General features: G+C 32.6%; 1 protein-coding gene across 1 annotated transcript in view; it reads left to right on the top strand.

Moving 5' to 3' along the window:
* Positions 1–20,689, top strand: part of LOC119611285 (neurogenic protein mastermind-like) — a gene marked incomplete at its 3' end in the record, with an annotated part of 58,902 nt that extends 38,213 nt beyond the window's left edge. The window contains exon 2 of the mRNA XM_037966820.1: positions 19,282–20,689. Within this exon, the coding sequence (XP_037822748.1) occupies positions 19,901–20,689 (789 nt within the window). The remainder of the gene's footprint in view (positions 1–19,281) is intronic.
* Positions 20,690–20,958: the final 269 nt, after the last annotated feature.

The raw sequence follows: 20,958 nt of genomic DNA, 5'->3' as shown, positions 1-20,958 counted from the left end.
ATTTTTTTGTTTAAAAAAGCGCATGACGCCTTTTTAAAAAATAGAGAGAAAACTGTTAAAAATTTAGCCAACACTCTCAGCATGTTGCCGTACATAATTTTTAGTTGTTTTTGTTGATTCTTGCTCGTTTTTTTAGAGAGTTTTTTTATTAAAATTTTTGTGTTATTTTTTGCGAAAAAACGAAGTGTGTAAAACACGAGTTTATGGCACTTTACTTTTAAAGAGTAGGGTTGCCATATTGTTTTGGTTGGAGTGTATTTCATTACACATATTTGAGAGAAAATTTCTTAGTTTGCGACCCCTCTGTGAATCCAAAATCTCTTATATCAATTCCATTCCTCCAATTCCGGTCAAATACCGACTTACAAAAGTGAAAGTTGTAAAGTGATTACAACTCCGCTTTCTCAGTTACAATACAGTGATAACTACTTCTCCCTAGATCACCAGTAATGTATAAAATAAGCAATTACCTGCTAATTTTGAAAAAAATATTAAGTATTTTGAAACTTTGGCAGCCCTATCCGAACTAATACATTGATCTACTCACTATTTATTTGATTAAAACTGATATACTCGAGCAGTGCGCTCTTTACTCTCCCACTCCTAAACTAAAGTTCTCCAATTTAATAAAACCTATAGAATACCAATAACAATTTTTCGTTTCTTTATTTATAAACATAAAAATGCAAGCACAATCAAAACAGAGCACGAAATTATAAAGAAATATTTTATAAAGTAAATAAAACAGAACACACTGAGAGAAATACACGAAGAAGAGGTAGAGAGGGAAACAAATTGAAGGTTTTCAATCGCTGATGAGTAGTTAGAGGTACAAGTGAGTCCACAATTTAACACGTAAAGCGCATAATCCAGCAGAAATATCGTCATAATAATAAAAACAAGACCCCAGCGACCAACCAACCAACCAAGCATTCAACCAAAAGCATTAAGCAGCCTAACACGCTCGTTGGTCTCTACTATAGTAAAGCTACATTAAGAGCAACACCAGCCAAGCAGCTAGTCAGTGAGCCAGCCATCCATCCATTCATCCACACTAAGAAGAGTGTGACTGACTGGTGGTTGGTTTGCTGCTGCTGCTGAACGAATGGCTTGTATGACATATCGACTCTTAACTATTTGTCATGCTGCTGCTGCTGTTGCTTGCTGGTGTAAGTAAGTAACCACCATGTAAGAAGCCAGTCAGCAACACCGTTTAACAACGAGCAATTTACGTGCGACCATCATTAAACATCACGTTTAAATTCGCGTCTGAACACGAGCAAGCATTTTACCAGGCATACAGAAATTTTCACCAGCACGGACTTTAGTTTAAAAATCATATTTTTTACTGTGTTTTATATAAAAAACAAGTTGTTATTGCTGCTTCTTTTTTCATATATTACTCTCTGAGAGCTTTTATGTGGAGCACAATTTTAATGGTCTTCTTCACCGAATTCTCCATTTGTGGGGGGTTTGATTTTTTGTTTTTTTTTTTGTTTCTGCTATCTTTTATTTATACTGCTTATTTTGCTCTGTTTAATGTCTAGTCAATTTAATAACTTGTATCGGCACAGTGGGGTGGTTTTGGGAAAAAAATTTTAGAGAAGATCACCAATTTCCATTAATATTGTATACATTTTCTAATTTTAAAGACAGTCGCGATTACCGATTTTAAGCTCCTCCGATATAACAATTAATCTTTGGCTTTAAAAAGCGAAATGTATTCTGTCTGCCTCTCTGAACTCAAAGGGATGATGTTGTTGCATTACAACGATATCCGTCTATAGATTTAAAAGAGAGAAATATGATCTTAAAAAATATGAAGAGTGTTCAGGACCGTATTGTCTATGTGGGATCAGATGTGCGGACGTACCAAACCAAAACTTGATGCTCCGTTTAACCTAGTGTTCACTGCAAGCGAACTGTCAAGTAGAGTAGAATAGACTCCGTTTTGACCAGATTGGGACAAAATTGGAGTGAGATTGGCTAAAGAATCAAGATAGTTAGTTAGTTAGTTAGTTAGTTAGTGTTAGTTAGTTAGTTGTTAGTTAGTTAGTTAGTTAGTTAGTTAGTTAGTTAGTTAGTTAGTTAGTTAGTTAGTTAGTTAGTTAGTTAGTTAGTTAGTTCGTTGTTCGTTAGTTTAGTTAGTTAGTTAGTTAGTTAGTTAGTTAGTTAGTTCGTTAGTTCGTTCGTTAGTTGTTCGTTAGTTAGTTAGTTAGTTCGTTAGTCGTTAGTTTTCGTTAGTTAGTTAGTTCGTTTTCGTTTAGTTAGTTCGTTAGTTCGTTCGTTCGTTCGTTCGTTCTTTCGTTTCGTTCGTTCGTTTTCGTTCGTTCGTTCGTCGTTCGTTCGTTCGTTCGTTCGTTCGTTTCTTCGTTCGTTCGTTCGTTCGTTCGTTCGTTCGTTTCGTTTCGTTCGTTCGTTCGTTTCGTTCGTTCGTTCGTTTTCGTTCGTTCGTTCGTTCGTAGTTCGTTCGTTCGTTCGTTCGTTTAGTTCGTTAGTTCGTTCGTTCGTTCGTTTCGTTCGTTCGTTCGTTCGTTCGTTCGTTCGTTGTTCGTTTCGTTCGTTTTGTTCGTTTCGTTCGTTCGTTCGTTCGTTCGTTCGTTCGTTCGTTCGTTCGTTCGTTCTTCGTTCGTTCGTTTCGTTCGTTCGTTGTTCGTTCGTTCGTTTTCGTTCGTTCGTTCGTTCGTTCGTTCGTTCGTTCGTTAGTTCGTTCTTTGTTCGTTCGTTTCGTTAGTTCGTTCGTTCGTTCGTTGTTCGTTTCGTTCGTTCGTTGTCTTTCGTTCGTTCGTTCGTTCGTTCGTTCGTTCGTTCGTTCGTTCGTTCGTTCGTTCGTTCGTTCGTTCGTTCGTTCGTTCTTTCGTTCGTTTTCGTTCGTTCGTTAGTTCTTCGTTCGTTCGTTCGTTCGTTCGTTCGTTCGTTTCGTTCGTTTCGTTCGTTTTGTTCGTTCGTTCGTTCGTTCGTTCGTTCGTTCGTTCGTTCGTTCGTTCGTTCGTTTTCGTTCGTTCGTTCGTTCGTTCGTTCGTTCGTTCGTTCGTTCGTCGTTCGTTCGTTCGTTCGTTCGTTCGTTCGTTCGTTCGTTCGTTTCGTTCGTTCGTTCGTTCGTTCGTTCGTTCGTTCGTTCGTTCGTTCGTTCGTTTCTTTCGTTCGTTCGTTCGTTCGTTCGTTCGTTCGTTCGTTCGTTCGTTCGTTCGTTCGTTCGTTCGTTCGTTTCGTTCGTTCGTTCGTTCGTTCGTTCGTTCGTTCGTTCGTTCGTTCGTTCGTTCGTTCGTTCGTTCGTTCGTTCGTTCGTTCGTTCGTTCGTTCGTTCGTTCGTTCGTTCGTTCGTTTTCGTTCTTGCCCGTTGGCCTTGCCCGCGCCCTTTCCCCTTCCCTTCCCCTTTTTCCCTCCTCGCTCTTTTTTTCCCCTCCCCTGTGCTCCTCTCCCTATAGCGGGTGTTCTGTTGTTGTCATTTAGTTTTTGTTGCTATACGGCATATATTGATGACGTTTGTTCGTATAAATGTTTGTTGGTGTTAGCAACAGTGTTGGCAGCACTCATAGTTTGCAGTTATTGCTGTTGTTGTTGCTGTATTATTGTATTGATTGTTATATTTTATTACATCGTAATTGCGTTTGCAAGTGTTGTAAATTGATTTCACTTCTACTTCTTTTTCCTGCCACTTTTTACACCACACTTGTCTACGTATTGTTTTGAGTAAATTTTTAGTTGTTGCTTTTTTCTTTACCATCATCTTCATCATCATGTTGTCCTGTTTTTCTAAAAACACAAAATTAACTATTGTGCTGATGACATTTAGGGTGGTGATTCCATGGGAAATTGTTACAATTACAAAAAAAAAAAAAAAATGGTGTTAACAGTTTGTGTGAATGAACAGAATGAGTGAATGGTGAGTTTAGGAGAGGGGGTAGTTGCGTTTAATTATCTCAACATATGTGCGGACAATGGCATGAAAGCAATGATTTGGTTGTTGTTGTTGTTGCTTAAAAGCGTGTTATAATTAATTGGATTAATTTTAAGTGATTTAATGTTAATACACATTTATTAGATTAAAAACTGAAGTTTTTAACATTTATTTTATAGAAAAATTAAGAAAATATAGAAATTTTCTATAGAAAGTTTTGGCGTATAACACTTTTTCCATAGAAAATTTTGTGTATAACAATATTTTCTATAGAAAATCTTGTGTATAACACTATTTTCTATAGAAAATTTTGTCTATATCACTATATCCTGTAGAAAATTTAATGTATAACACAATTCTCTATAGAATATTTTCTGTATAACACTATTTTCTATACAAAAATTTGTGTATAACTATATTTTTATAGAAAAATTTGTGTATAACACAATTTTCTATAGAATATATTGTGTATAACACTACTTTCTATAGACAATTTTGTGTATAACACTACTTTCTATAGACAATTTTGTGTATAACACTATTTCCTATAGAAAATTTTGTATATAACACTATTTTCTATAGAAAATTTTGTGTATAACACTATTTTCTATACAAACATTTGTGTAAAACAATATTTTCTATAAAGAAGAAAATTTTATGTATAACACTTTTTTCTATGAAAAATTTTATGTATAACGCTTTTTTTCCATTGAAAATTATGTGTAAAACAATATTTTCTATAGAAAATTTTGTGTATAACACTATTTTCTATAGAAAATTTTGTGTATAACAATATTTTCTATAGAATATTTTGTGTATAACAATATTTTCTATAGAAAATTTTGTGTATAACACTATTTTGTACAGAAAATTTTGTGTTTAACACTTCTTTCCATTGAAAGTTTTGTGCATAACAATGTTTTCTATAGAAAATTTTGTGTATAACACATATTTTCTATAGAAAATTTTTAGTATAACACATATTTTCTATAAAAAAGTTTATGTATAACACTATTTTCTATAGAAAATTTTGGGTGTAACACTATTTTCTTCAAAATGTATACAAAAACTATGTATTTTCTATAAAGAAGTTTATGTATAAGACTATTTTCTATAGAAAATTATACCTTTTTTACATTCTTTACATTATTGACATTATGTAAACAATTGTAAATTTTAATTATTTTTGTATTTTTATCTTAATTTTAGCATTTGAAGTACTTTTTTTTTAATTTTTTACATTCTTTACATTGTTGGCATGATGTAAACAATTGTAATTTATCGCAATTTTCCCATTTTAAACATAGTTTTATGCTATAAAGTACTTTTTATGAAATTTTTACATTGTTTACATATTTGACATGAAGTAAACAATTGTAATTTTTCGAAATTTTTGCATTTTTAACATAGTTTTCTATTTTAAATTACTTTTTATGAAGTTTTTACATTTGTGACATGATGTAAACAATTGTAAATTTTACCGATTTTTGTAACTTTTACTTATTTTTATGTTTTAAAGTACTTTTTACAATTTTTTTACAAATTTTTTACACTTTTTACATTTTTGACATAATGTAAACAACTGTAATTTTTCGCAATTTTAGCATTTTTAACATATTTTTATGTTTTAAAGTACTTTTTACAAAGTTTTTACATTGTTTACATATTTGACATGATGTAAAAAATTGTAATTTTATGCGATTTTCGCATTTTTAACATAGTTTTATGTTTTAAAGTACTTTTTACAAAGTTTTTACATTGTTTACATATTTGACATGATGTAAAAAATTTTAATTTTATGCGATTTTCGCATTTTTAACATAGTTTTATGTTTTTAAGTACTTTTTGTGAAGTAATTACATTGTTTACTTTTTTGACATGATGTAAAAAATTGTAATTTTGCGCAATTTTTGATTTTTTAACATAGTTTTGTGTTTTAAAGTACTTTTTATGAAGTTTTACATTGTTTACATGTTTGACATTGTGTAAAAAATTTAATTTTGTAGGTTTTTAAAGAAATTTATTTAAAAATTTGTAAAAAAGTAGTTTTTTAAACAAATTTGTCCATTTTCTTCAAGAAACTTAAGGTTCCTTTGTGAAGTTTTTTATATAATAGAAAAAAAGGGAAATTTTAATGTATTTTTGCAAACTAATCATTCAACTGAATTCGTTACTTCTAAAATATTTTAATTGCCGAGATTCCCCTTCGTTCAATTTAAATAATTAAATTTTTACGTTATTTTTAGCACTTGAAATGAAAATAAACGTGAAAAAAGAAACTTATTGTGACAATTACTTTTTTTTGCTGTTGTTGTTTTGATTTGTATTGTATTTATTGTTGTTTCTTCTTCATCAGCAGCAGCAGCATTGAGTTACCATGTCAGGCCACCAGGTATACTTTTTCTTGAAACGCAACTTGTTTTTATTTTTTTGTTATTATTTTCTCTATATTTAGTTTTTGTTGTTGTTTTTTTATTTTTTTTTATTTTACCTACAAATAGCAATGGTAACAGCAGCCATATATATTGGACTGCAAACACCAACTGCAAAATATTGTCTCCCAGTAAAAATAAAACAAAATCAAATTCAAAACAACAACATACTCTATCTACACAACACACTCTATTATTTCTAATACACATTCGCCTTTTGTGTTGAGGATTTTTATTTTGTTTTGTTTTATAAATTTTTGTTGTTATTTTTTGTTTTTCTAGTATTTCTAATTTTTCTAAACATATAAAACGTGAAGAAAAAAAATTTTATATAAACAGCAACAACAATGACAGCTAAATATTAATGACACAAACAAAACACAACAAATAGCAAGTAAACAACAAAAATGGAGGAGCGCATAAAACTGCAAAAGAAAAAGTATTCGCAGATACTTTTAAAAAGAAGTGAAACATAATGAGAAAACAAGAAACAAAACAAAAATAAACAAATTTATTCATTTTTGCTGAAACGAAGCGCTTCTTCGTGCACCTTTTTCTGCTATTCGTAGAAATGTTATTGTTTTATTTTTCAGTTATTTTACGAAGTAGTGGTTGTTGTTTTTTATGTTTTTTTTTGTTTCGTTTGCATGGCTCGCTCTCTAACCCACATTGCACAAATAGTTGAGCAATTGGTTTTACTGTCTATTAACTGCTGAACTCCTGGTTTAATACGTTGTTTAGGTTTGTTCGTACGTGTTACGACAAGCACAGCAGCTAGCAGCAGCTACGTATGTATGTCCCCAAAATGAAGTGAACGAACCTCATGAATAGAACGGTACGGTACGTACGAGAACATTCATACGTCAAACATACCCCAAGTTACGAGTTTTTTATTTCTGTTCCTTTTCAGAAAACCTTGAGTAAGTAACACTTCAAAAAATTGCTTTGCTTGAAAAAGATTATAAACTAGACTATAGACTAGAATATAGACTATACTACACACAGAAAAAGGATCAATTGGAAATCGGTTCTTATTACAAATATTTAGAGATTTGAACTAAAATTCCATCGTTGTTATTAAAAAAACATAAAACCAAGCGATTTTCTATATTCAGAACTGTAAAACCATTATTGTAATCAAATTACGGTTTTAATAATTTTCAAATTAGTTAATTTAACCGACTTGTGTCTTTTATAAATTGTTTTCATTAATTCAGTAGATACACCCGAATTTAATTTATCATTTGAATGCAACAACTTCAAATATTAGTAGTTGTAATTGAAAAATATATTAGGGCTAACAAATTGGAGTCAGATTGTTAGCTTTCAATCACTACAACCAATTATATATTAGAAATACTTAAAAGCTGAAAAAACAATACGATTTTCCCAACCGAAAATTTGGTACATTTATTTTTTGTTGACGTTTCAAGAATAATTATTAAAGAAAATATAAAAAATATTGTAAATGTTTTAAAAAGATAAATATAATAGATGTTATTGTGCATAAATATGTAAGTGATGCGGCTTAATATTAAGATGAATAAAAATATAAAAAGGTAATGTTCATCATTTTTCAATTTTGTATATGATTTGACGAGTTTTTAACACTTTTGCAGCAATGGAAGTAAGAAATGCTGTCTACAAGCCATCCATCTAATGCGGAATATTTTGACGAGCTGTGATCAAAATCTTATGTAACACCAAACCAAAAATAGGATATGTAAGGTACTCTGAAGCAGTTTCGAGATGTATATATTTTATTTATAAACATTTACATGCATACATATATTTCTTTTATAAAATTTTATTGTGCATAAATACAATCCACAAATATGTGGGTAATAAATAATATTTCAATTAGTATTGCTGTTAGTTTTAATTCTTACAACCGAATTGTATATTTAAACGGTTCCGTGTTCTATATATTCAATAGGGATGCCAAACGGGACTGGCTTTTACAAATCCCGGGATTCGGGATTTTGAAAATTGCATTTTGGGATTTTTCGGGATCCCGGGATTTTTCGGGATTTCGGGATTTTACGGGATTTCGGGATTACATGAATTTATTTATTTTATATATGAAAATCTTTAAATCATCATATTTGTAAAGAAAATTGTTTAATTTTGTGGAAATTTAGAAGACAGAAGATATATTTAAATTAAAACAATCCAATTAATTCCAATTTTTAAATAAAAACTTTCAGAATTGCATAATTTCTGAAACTTTTTAAATACATACTTACTTCCTAAATAAATATCAAGTTCCGAAATTAGACATAAGCACTTTTTAAAACCTCATACTGTTCCATGTGAACTAATAATTATAACAGATACCAATTCAATTATCCGTACATCAATTTAGAACCTATTCTTTGAAAAATATTTGGAACTTTACACAAAATACATGTTAGTTTTGGAACATGTTATTATATTCGTAGTATTAATTTAAAATTTTATGTGCATTCAGAACAAGGTAATTTACCTTTACCGGTATCACTCAGATTTGTAGAAAGTTAGAAATGTAAAATCCTCTAGTATTGAAAAATAAAGTTTGTATTCGACTGTGCCGAAATTAAATACCCACCATCAAAATATTGTAATGTATTGATATTAATATCAGCATCAATGTGATTTTCAGAGGAGGTCCAATTAGGTTTTCTTGTGTCAATTTTGGTCCAAATTTGCATCACAAATGGAATGAGTCTTCTAACTCGTGTTTTTAGCTTACAGACACAGAATGTGTATACTTTTTGGGTCGGTCTACGACCAACATTTCGATGTGTTAACAAGTAAGAAGTTATAGTTGGGCGAAGCCTACCATATAATACCCTACACCAGTTATAAAATAAAATGTGATTTATTGTTCATAATAAAGCATCTAAGTTGAATTGTACCTTGCCTCAGATATACATACGTTAGCTATTTTTTGTTGAATAAAATTGTGTACATTTAAGTCATATTTCGAAGGGGGCTTTGTATAGGAGCTAGGGTCAAATGAGGCCGTATCATCAAAAAATACATCAGGGTCATGAAGGCTAGTATAGAACTTGGCTTTGCAGCTTTTTGTCGAGATACGAGTATATTAAACATAATTATGAACTTAAAAGCCCTATTCGGCGGGTTCAGTTGTATGGGGGCTAGGTCAAGTATTGGACCGATGTTACACATTTTCAATAGGATCCGTCTCTAGTACAATAGAAGATCATGCAAAATTTTATAGAATTATCTTCAAAATTGCTGTAGTTTGATTACAAGGTTTACACGGACGGACGGACAGACGGACGGACATAGCTTAATCGACTCAGAAAATGATTCTGAGCCGATTGGTATACTTTAAGGTGGGTATAGGGCCAATATTATTGTGCATAACAAAAATCAGCACAAACCCAATATACCCTCCCCACTAAAATGGTGTAGGGTATAAAAACGAAGTGAATAAATAAATTTATATGTGCTATGTGTATGGAATCATACCACTTTAAAAAATAAAAGGTTTAAATATGTATAAAATTAGCTCTGCGGAATTTAGTTTTGCATGAGTCGAAAATAAAATAAGATCGTAATTTTCAAGTTAATAAAAATTATGGCTCAAAAAAAGAAAATAAAAACAGTTTTTGAAACAAATCCCGGGATTTATTTTGAAAAATCCCGGGTTTCGGGATATTCTAATCCCGAAAAAATCCCGGGATTTATTTTCCAAATCCCGGGATTCGGGATTTGCCAATCCCGAAAAATCCCGGGATTTTCGGGATCGGGATTTCGGGATTGGCATCCCTAATATTCAATAATGCCAATCGAATTTTTCGGTCATCAGAATTGAATTAAGTGATAGTTGTTAGAACCGACTAAATTCGATTGAAAACAAATTCGGTTATCACAACGAATCTGTTTTCTCTGTGTATAGACTAGACTATAGACTAGACTATGGACTAGACTATAGACTAGACTATAGACTAGACTATGGACTAGACTATAGACTAGACTAGACTAGACTATAGACTAGACTATAGACTAGACTATAGACTAGACTATAGACTAGACTATAGACTAGACTATAGACTAGACTATAGACTAGACTATAGACTAGACTATAGACTAGACTATAGACTAGACTATAGACTAGACTATAGACTAGACTATAGACTAGACTATAGACTAGACTATAGACTAGACTATAGACTAGACTATAGACTAGACTATAGACTAGACTATAGACTAGACTATAGACTAGACTATAGACTAGACTATAGACTAGACTAGACTATAGACTAGACTAGACTATAGACTAGACTAGACTAGACTATAGACTAGACTATAGACTAGACTATAGACTAGACTATAGACTAGACTATAGACTAGACTATAGACTAGACTATAGACTAGACTATAGACTAGACTATAGACTAGACTATAGACTAGACTATAGACTAGACTATAGACTAGACTATAGACTAGACTATAGACTAGACTATAGACTAGACTATAGACTAGACTATAGACTAGACTATAGACTAGACTATAGACTAGACTATAGACTAGACTATAGACTAGACTATGAGACTATAGACTAGACTATAGACTAGACTATAGACTAGACTATAGACTAGACTATAGACTAGACTATAGACTAGACTATAGACTAGACTATAGACTAGACTATAGACTAGACTATAGACTAGACTATAGACTAGACTATAGACTAGACTATGACTAGACTATAGACTAGACTATAGACTAGACTATAGACTAGACTATAGACTAGACTATAGACTAGACTATAGACTAGACTATAGACTAGACTATAGACTAGACTATAGACTAGACTATAGACTAGACTATAGACTAGACTATAGACTAGACTAGACTAGACTAGACTAATAGACTAGACTATAGACTAGACTAGACTAGACTATAGACTAGACTATAGACTAGACTATAGACTAGACTATAGACTAGACTATAGACTAGACTATAGACTAGACTAGACTAGACTATAGACTAGACTATAGACTAGACTAGACTAGACTATAGACTAGACTATAGACTAGACTATAGACTAGACTATAGACTAGACTATAGACTAGACTATAGACTAGACTATAGAACTAGACTATAGACTAGACTATAGACTAGACTATAGACAGCTAGACTATGACTATAGACTAGACTAATAGACTAGGACTATAGACTAGGACTATTAGACTAGGGACTATAGACTAGACTATAGACTAGACTATAGACTAGGACTATAGACTAGACTATAGACTAGACCTATAGACTAGACTATAGACTAGACTATAGGACTAGACTATAGACTAGACTATAGACTAGTACTATAGACTAGGACTAGATAGACTAGACTATAGACTAGACTATAGACTAGACAGACTATAGACTAGACTAGACTAGACTCGACTAGACTAGACTAGACTATAGACTAGGACTAGACTAGACTATAGACTAGGATAGACTAGATATGACTAGACTAGAATAGACTAGACTATAGACTAGGACTATAGACTAGACTATAGACTAGACTATCGACTAGGACTAGACTAGACTAGACTATAGACCTAGGACTGATAGAGCTAGACCTATAGACTAGACGATTATTTGACTAGACTATATACTAGACTATAGACTAGACTATAGACTAGACTATAGACTAGACTATAGACTAGACTATAGACTAGACTATAGACTAGACTATAGACTAGACTATAGACTGACTATAGACTATAGACTAGACTATGGACTAGACTATAGACTAGACTATAGACTAGACTATAGACTAGACTATAGACTAGACTATAGACTAGACTATAGACTAGACTATAGACTAGACTATAGACTAGACTATAGACTAGACTATAGACTAGACTATAGACTAGACTATAGACTAGACTATAGACTAGACTATAGACTAGACTATAGACTAGACTATAGACTAGACTATAGACTAGACTATAGACTAGACTATAGACTAGACTATAGATTAGACTATAGACTAGACTATAGACTAGACTATAGACTAGACTATAGACTAGACTATAGACTAGACTATAGACTAGACTATAGACTAGACTATAGACTAGACTATAGACTAGACTATAGACTAGACTATAGACTAGACTATAGACTAGACTATAGACTAGACTATAGACTAGACTATAGACTAGACTATAGACTAGACTATAGACTAGACTATAGACTAGACTATAGACTAGACTATAGACTAGACTATAGACTAGACTATAGACTAGACTATAGTTTAGACTAGACTACTAGACTAGACTGTAGACTAGACTATAGACTAGACTATAGACTAGACTATAGACTAGACTATAGACTAGACTATAGACTAGACTATAGACTAGACTATAGACTAGACTATAGACTAGACTATAGACTAGATTATAGACTAGACTATAGACTGGACTATAGACTAGACTATAGACTGGACTATAGACTAGACTATAGACTAGACTATAGACTAGACTATAGACTAGACTATAGACTAGACCATAGACTAGACTATAGACTAGACTATAGACTAGACTATAGACTAGACTATAGACTAGACTATAGACTAGACTATAGACTAGACTAGACTAGACTATAGTCTGGACTATTCATATTCACTATTTTCTGTGCATATATTACTTCTATATAATCCACATACAAATTATTGGTCTCTTATAGTTTGGCTTACGGAAACAGGTTGTTAGACTACTTCTTAGTGCAACATTTTACTACATTATGCCCCCTTTTACTTTCAAATTGAAACCTTCATGTTACAATTTATTATTTATTCTTTTAGTTTACAACAATTACTGGCCACAATTGCAACTGTTCTTGCAACAATGTTGCACGTTTTTGTACTGTTATGATTGAAGCCTTATGTGAAAAACAAAATGGTTTGTATTTAAATAAACTTGTGTGTAATCGTGTTGCTCCGTGGTACAAGGTACATCTATTTCTCTTTTCGTTATTCTAATCAAGGGGCTATATACTATACTAGTCCTAAGGTGCACCAACGAACAGAAAAAGAGATGTCATCGAGGTTTTTTAGTATCTAAAACTTTGAAAGAGTTGGAACTCAGTGTCTATTGCGATACTGAGAGTTGGCGTTTATTTCTACCCATTAAACATGAAAGTCCGATTTTCCGAATTTCTTGCAGGAAATTCCAGATTGCTGAACTTAGCTTATCAAAAGGCTGGATAATCCCGATATTGTTTTCTCTAGTTACTGCAAGTTAGTTGAACTATTTCAACTAATTGTTTGCGATGACTTGACTATATCACTGATATTTTCCTTCCTTCGTAAATTGTCGTAGTTTACAGTTAAATCGAAATATTTGTAGTGTTATGGAGTTTTGAAGTCGTTAAATTTTCACTTATGTTGTATACGTTCGTTCGTGTGTTTAAATTTTTGTTTTTGTTGCACATGATGTTATTGTTGTTGTTAGAATAATGGTGTAAGTGTGTGTGGAATAACCAAGCGAACATTTAGATTGGTGGTAAAAAAGAGTAACAATTAAATTACGTAAAATATAGTATATTATAATTCTTTTGAGTGTGTGTGTTGGGTTATTAGGAGGTATGATAGAAAATTGGTTTCTTAACAGTGTTGTCAATCTTTACAATTTATCTTATATTTGACGTTTTTTCAGATCTGTCAATCTTTACAATTTATCTTATATTTGACGTTTTTTCAGACGCTAGAACATTTTTATTAAACAGTCATTAATCTAGTCTATATTCTAGTCTAGTATATAGTCTATGGTATAACCTATAGTATATACTATAGTCTAGCCTATCTATAGTGTAGTCTATTGTCTAGTCTATAGTCTAGTCTATAGTCTAGTCTATAGTCTAGTCTATAATCTAGTCTATAGTCTTGTCTATAGTCTAGTCTATTGTCTAGTCTATAGTCCAGTCTATAGTCCAGTCTATAGTCCAGTCTATAGTCTTGTCTATAGTCTTGTCTATAGTTTTGACTATAGTCTAGTCTAGAGTCTAGTCTAGAGTCTAGTCTAGAGTCTAGTCTAGAGTCTAGTCTAGAGTCTAGTCTAGAGTCTAGTCTAGGGTCTAGTCTAGTCTAGAGTCTAGTCTAGAGTCTAGTCTAGGGTCTAGTCTAGTCTAGAGTCTAGTCTAGTCTAGTCTAGAGTCTAGTCTAGAGTCTAGTCTATAGTCTAGTCTAGAGTCTAGTCTAGAGTCTAGTCTATAGTCTAGTCTAGAGTCTAGTCTAGAGTCTAGTCTAGAGTCTAGTCTATAGTCTAGTCTAGAGTCTAGTCTATAGTCTAGTCTAGAGTCTAGTCTATAGTCTAGTCTAGAGTCTAGTCTAGAGTCTAGTCTATAGTATAGTATATAATATAGTCTATAGTATAGTCTATAGTATAGTTTATAGTATAGTCTATAGTCTAGTATATAGTCTAGTCTATAGTATAGTCTATAGTCTAGTCTATAGTCTAGTCTATAGTCTAGTCTATAGTCTAGTTTATAGTATAGTCTATAGTCTAGTCTAGAGGCTAGTCTAGAGTCTGTTCTATAGTCTAGTTTATAATCTAGTCTATAATCTAGTTAGTCTAGTCTATAGTCTAGTCTATGGTCTAGTCTATAGTCTAGTCTATAGTCTAGTCTATAATCTAGTCTATAGCCTAGTCTATAGTAGTCTATAGCTAGTATAGCCTAGTCTATAGCCTAGTCTAGTCTAGTCTATAGTCTAGTCTATAGTCTAGTCTATAGTCTAGTCTATAGTCTAGTCTATAGTCTAGTCTATAGTCTAGTCTATAGTCTAGTCTATAGTCTAGTCTATAGTCTAGTCTATAGTCTAGTCTATAGTCTAGTCTATAGTCTAGTCTATAGTCTAGTCTATAGTCTAGTCTATAGTCTAGTCTATAGTCTAGTCTATAGTCTAGTCTATAGTCTAGTCTATAGTCTAGTCTATAGTCTAGTCTATAGTCTAGTCTATAGTCTAGTCTATAGTCTAGTCTATAGTCTAGTCTATAGTCTAGTCTATAGTCTAGTCTATAGTCTAGTCTATAGTCTAGTCTATAGTCTAGTCTATAGTCTAGTCTATAGTCTAGTCTATAGTCTAGTCTATAGTCTAGTCTATAGTCTAGTCTATAGTCTAGTCTATAGTCTAGTCTATAGTCTAGTCTATAGCCTAGTCTACAGTCTAGTCTATAGCCTAGTCTAAAGTCTAGTGTATAGCCTAGTCTATAGTCTAGTCTATAGTCTAGTCTACAGTCTAGTCTATAGCCTAGTCTAAAGTCTAGTGTATAGCCTAGTCTATAGTCTAGTCTATAGTCCAGTCTATAGTCTAGTCTATAGTCTAGTCTATAGTCTAGTCTATAGTTTAGTCTATTTTCTAAAAACAGTCAGTTTGGCATCACTGCTGCATGATGTTGCTCTTGTTGTTGTTATTGCCCCTTCCTTATACTCATGCACTCTTTTGCTACTAGGGAGTTTTTTTGTTGTAGGTATGTTGTTGTATATTTGCAGTTGTTGTTGTTTGTGTACAAAGTCAGAGTGGTATTAGAGTTGTATAATGAACTAAAAAGCAACCATATGAAACACAAGCGCGCCACTATACAGCCTGGTGGCATCATAGTCATACTACAAACAGACAAGAAGTCAGTCAGTCAAGCAGACAGACAACAAAAAAAAGAAACAAAACAAAAAATAAAAACAAAAACAACAGCCATAACCATTCATCCATGCCGTCCAGTCAGACAGTCATACACTGTCATTAAAGCGAACTAATCCAGTTTTATACGATTCTACAGTTTTTGTCAGTCACTCAGTCAGTTTGTTACTTATTTTTAATTTTTGAAAAAATTTTCAATGTTTTTATCTCGATGTTTTTTTCTACGACAACAACAATAACAAAAACATTAAGATTTTGTTGTCGTCTTGAAAAAACAAACCTTAGTGCAATTGTTTTTACTTTTTAATTATTTGTTGTTGTGTACATTTTCAAATAATATATTTTGTTGTTGTTATTGGTGTTTACAATTGTTGGTACAATATTTTTTTGATGGCCGTTTTTGTTGCTTTTTTAAAAAAAGATCTTGAAATTATGGTGTTTGTTTTGTTAAATAATTTTTGTTAAAGGTTTATTTTGTTAATTTTTATTTCAAAATTATAAATGTACATATGTATGAGTATTTTTAATTTTTATTTTCTATTATTATTATTTTTTTGTTTATGTTAAAATCAGTGTTGTTATTTTTATTTTATTATTGTTTATTATTTTAAATTTAACTTACTCGTGTTACATGTCACGTATTTTGCAAAATAAGTCGATAAGTAACCATCCCTCCTTTACGTTACTTACGCTGTGGTGTATGTTGCACGAGTACGTTACATCCGTTATTTTTTATACTTTTTTATAATTAAGTTGCAGTTTTGACTGCAAAATTATTCGCTATTTTTATATAAGTAGCCTTAGTATTAGTATTATTGACTAGACTATATACTACACTATAGACTAGACTATAGACTAGACTATAGACTAGACTATAGACTAGACTATAGACTAGACTATAGACTAGACTATAAACTAAACTATAGACTAGACTAGACTATAGACTAGACTATAGACTAGACTAGACTAGACTATAGACTAGACTATAGACTAGACTAGACTAGACTATAGACTAGACTATAGACTAGACTATAGACTAGACTATAGACTAGACTATAGACTAGACTATAGACTAGACTATAGACTAGACTATAGACTAGACTATAGACTAGACTATAGACTAGACTATAGACTAGACTACTATAGACTAGACTATAGACTAGACTATAGACTAGACTATAGACTAGACTATAGACTAGACTATAGACTAGACTATAGACTAGACTATAGACTAGACTATAGACTAGACTATAGACTAGACTATAGACTAGACTATAGACTAGACTATAGACTAGACTATAGACTAGACTATAGACTAGACTATAGACTAGACTATAGACTAGACTATAGACTAGACTATAGACTAGACTATAGACTAGACTATAGACTAGACTATAGACTAGACTATAGACTAGACTATAGACTAGACTATAGACTAGACTATAGACTAGACTATAGACTAGACTATAGACTAGACTATAGACTAGACTATAGACTAGACTATAGACTAGACTATAGACTAGACTATAGACTAGACTAAGACTAGACTATAGACTAGACTATAGACTAGACTAGACTAGACTAGACTATAGACTAGACTATAGACTAGACTATAGACTAGACTATAGACTAGACTATAGACTAGACTATAGACTAGACTATAGACTAGACTATAGACTAGACTAGACATAGACTAGACTAGACTATAGACTAGACTATAGACTAGACTAGACTATAGACTAGACTATACTAGACTAGACTATAGACTAGACTATAGACTAGACTATAGACTAGACTATAGACTAGACTATAGACTAGACTATAGACTAGACTATAGACTAGACTGTAGACTAGACTATAGACTAGACTATAGACTAGACTATAGACTAGACTATAGACTAGACTATAGACTAGACTATAGACTAGACTATAGACTAGACTATAGACTAGACTATAGACTAGACTATAGACTAGACTATAGACTAGACTATAGACTAGACTATAGACTAGACTATAGACTAGACTATAGACTAGACTATAGACTAGACTATAGACTAGACTATAGACTAGACTATAGACTAGACTATAGACTAGACTATAGACTAGACTATAGACTAGACTATAGACTAGACTATAGACTAGACTATAGACTAGACTATAGACTAGACTATAGACTAGACTAGACTACTAGATCAGACTATAGACTAGACTATAGACTAGACTATAGACTAGACTATAGACTAGACTATAGACTAGACTATAGACTAGACTATAGACTAGACTATAGACTAGACTGTAGACTAGACTATAGACTAGACTGTAGACTAGACTATAGACTAGACTATAGACTAGACTATAGATTAGACTATAGACTATAGACTAGACTATAGACTAGACTATAGACTAGACTATAGACTAGACTATAGATTAGACTATAGACTATAGACTAGACTATAGACTAGACTATAGACTATAGACTAGACTATAGACTAGACTATAGACTAGACAATAGACTAGACTATAGACTAGACTATAGACTAGACTATAGACTAGACTATAGACTAGACTATAGACTAGACTATAGACTAGACTATAGACTAGACTATAGACTAGACTATAGACTAGACTATAGACTAGACTATAGACTAGACTATAGACTAGACTATATACTAGAAGACTAGACTAGACTATAGACTAGACTATAGACTAGACTATAGACTAGACTATAGACTAGACTATAGACTAGACTATAGACTGGACTATAGACTAGATTATAGACTAGACTATAGACTAGACTGTAGACTAGACTATAGACTAGACTAAAGACTAGACTATAGACTAGAATATAGACTAGACTATAGACTAGACTATAGACTAGGACTATAGACCAGACTATATACTAGATTATAGACTAGACTATAGACTAGACTATAGACTAGACTGTAGACTAGACTGTAGACTAGACTATAGACTAGACTGTAGACCAGACTATAGACTAGACTATAGACTAAACTATAGACTAGACTATAGACTATGGACTATAGCCTATAGACTGTAGACTAGACTATAGACTGTATACTATAGAGTATAGACTATTGACTATAGACTATAGACTAGACTATACTATATTATAGACTAGACTATAGACTGGACTATAGACAATATTTTTAATGATTTACATCTCCTACAAATATTCTATACTATTAAAATCAGTTTAGACCCTAAATGTATGCTTTAATATATAATTGAAACAATTTCGACTAATAAAATCTCTGTTTTCAAACTATTTTCAGATTATCCAACATGGCGTCTACAATTTACTTAAAATTTAAGAACTCTAATAAATTACAAAAGCAACAACATACACAGCAGCAATCGTAACAACAACAACAGTAACAATAAGATGAAGTATTAAAAATCCAAAGACGCCCTCTTAAAAAGAAGAGCACAGTTGATGAATTAAAAAGCTAGGAAGCTTAAAGGAAAAAGTCAGCAAAAAGAAAGAAGAAGGCAACGAAAAAGCAACAGACAAAGTCTATAAAAATAAATGACGGCCTAGAAACGAAAACTACAAAAAATATACAAAAGTTATATTTAAGCAAAACTAAAGAAACTCCAAGGAAATCTAAGAGACAGACATTTAAATAGCTAAACAAGTGGCTTAAAGCAAAATATTTATTTAAAAATACATCTTATTTGCAAAAGAAAATAATATTAGAAAGTTGTTTAAAGAAAAACCTTTTTCACTTGTTCCTTAATTTGTAACAAAATTACAAAAAAAATCGTTTTTTAGTTTAAGCCTCATTAAAATTCCCAGCAAAAGTTAATTTTAAACTTAAGTTGAGCGAAAAAGAAAACACATCACATCACTGTTTGTGTGCCACAACAAACGTACGAGGAAAATTTGTATTTATGGATGCAGGAGGTCTTCCAGTGTACCAGAGCGCCAATCAGGCAGCCGCCCAGCAACAACAACAGCAGCAGCATCAACAACAACAACAACGTCAACATCAATTGAATATACAATTGCAACAACAACAGCACTTACAACATCATCAACAACAATTGCAACAACAGCAGAATCTAAATTTACACTTGCAACAGCAACAACAGTTACAAGCATCACAACAACAACACGTACATAATGTGCAACAGCAACAACAGATACAAGTGCAACAGCAGCACCAACAACAACAACAGCAACAACCACAAAGATCACCCTTCAACACAAATGCTGGTGCAGGAAACCCAAACGCGGGAGGCGGAATTAGCGGCGGCCTGGGCCCTGGCGGCAACGGAAATGGCAGCTCTGGCCAAACAAATCCAAACAACACGGGCCTATCACAAGCAGCCGCTGCAGCCCAACAACAGCAAGGCGGCCTCAATGCTGTACCCTCTCCCAATGGCGGTATTGGTTCGGGAGGCCTGCTCGGCAACGATATGGTGCCACCCAAACGTCAACAAATGTTTGAACGTCTGCGACGACGCATGGAAAACTATCGACGTCGACAAACCGATTGTGTGCCACGCTATGAACAAACTTTCAGCACTGTGTGCGAGCAGCAGAATCACGAGACCAGCGCTTTGCAAAAACGTTTTCTGGAGAGCAAAAATAAACGCACAGCCAAGAAGACGGAAAAGAAACCCACAGAAACGTCAACGACAATGTTGTCCTCGAACTTACAGAGCAGTGTACATGTGGTAAGCGCGATTTTTGATTTCAAATTACGAATAATTTCCAAAGTTCTAATACAGTTATGATTAAGTACTAGTTCTAGTTCAGTTCTAGATCAGTTCTAGTTCAGTTCTAGATCAGTTCTAGTTCAGTTCTAGTTCAGTTCTAGTTCAGTTCTAGTTCAGTTCTAGATCAGTTCTAGTTCAGTTCTAGTTCAGTTCTAGTTCAGTTCTAGTTCAGTTCTAGTTCAGTTCTAGATCAGTTCTAGATCAGTTCTAGTTCAGTTCTAGTTCAG

This window comes from Lucilia sericata, unplaced genomic scaffold (genome assembly GCF_015586225.1).
Source record: "Lucilia sericata isolate MDLA Ls3-8-SP2 unplaced genomic scaffold, ASM1558622v1 Contig001410F_arrow, whole genome shotgun sequence".
NCBI classification, from domain to species: Eukaryota; Metazoa; Arthropoda; class Insecta; order Diptera; family Calliphoridae; genus Lucilia; species Lucilia sericata.
Note: the sequence above shows the minus strand (reverse complement) of the source record. Positions and strands in the feature narration are given on the sequence as shown.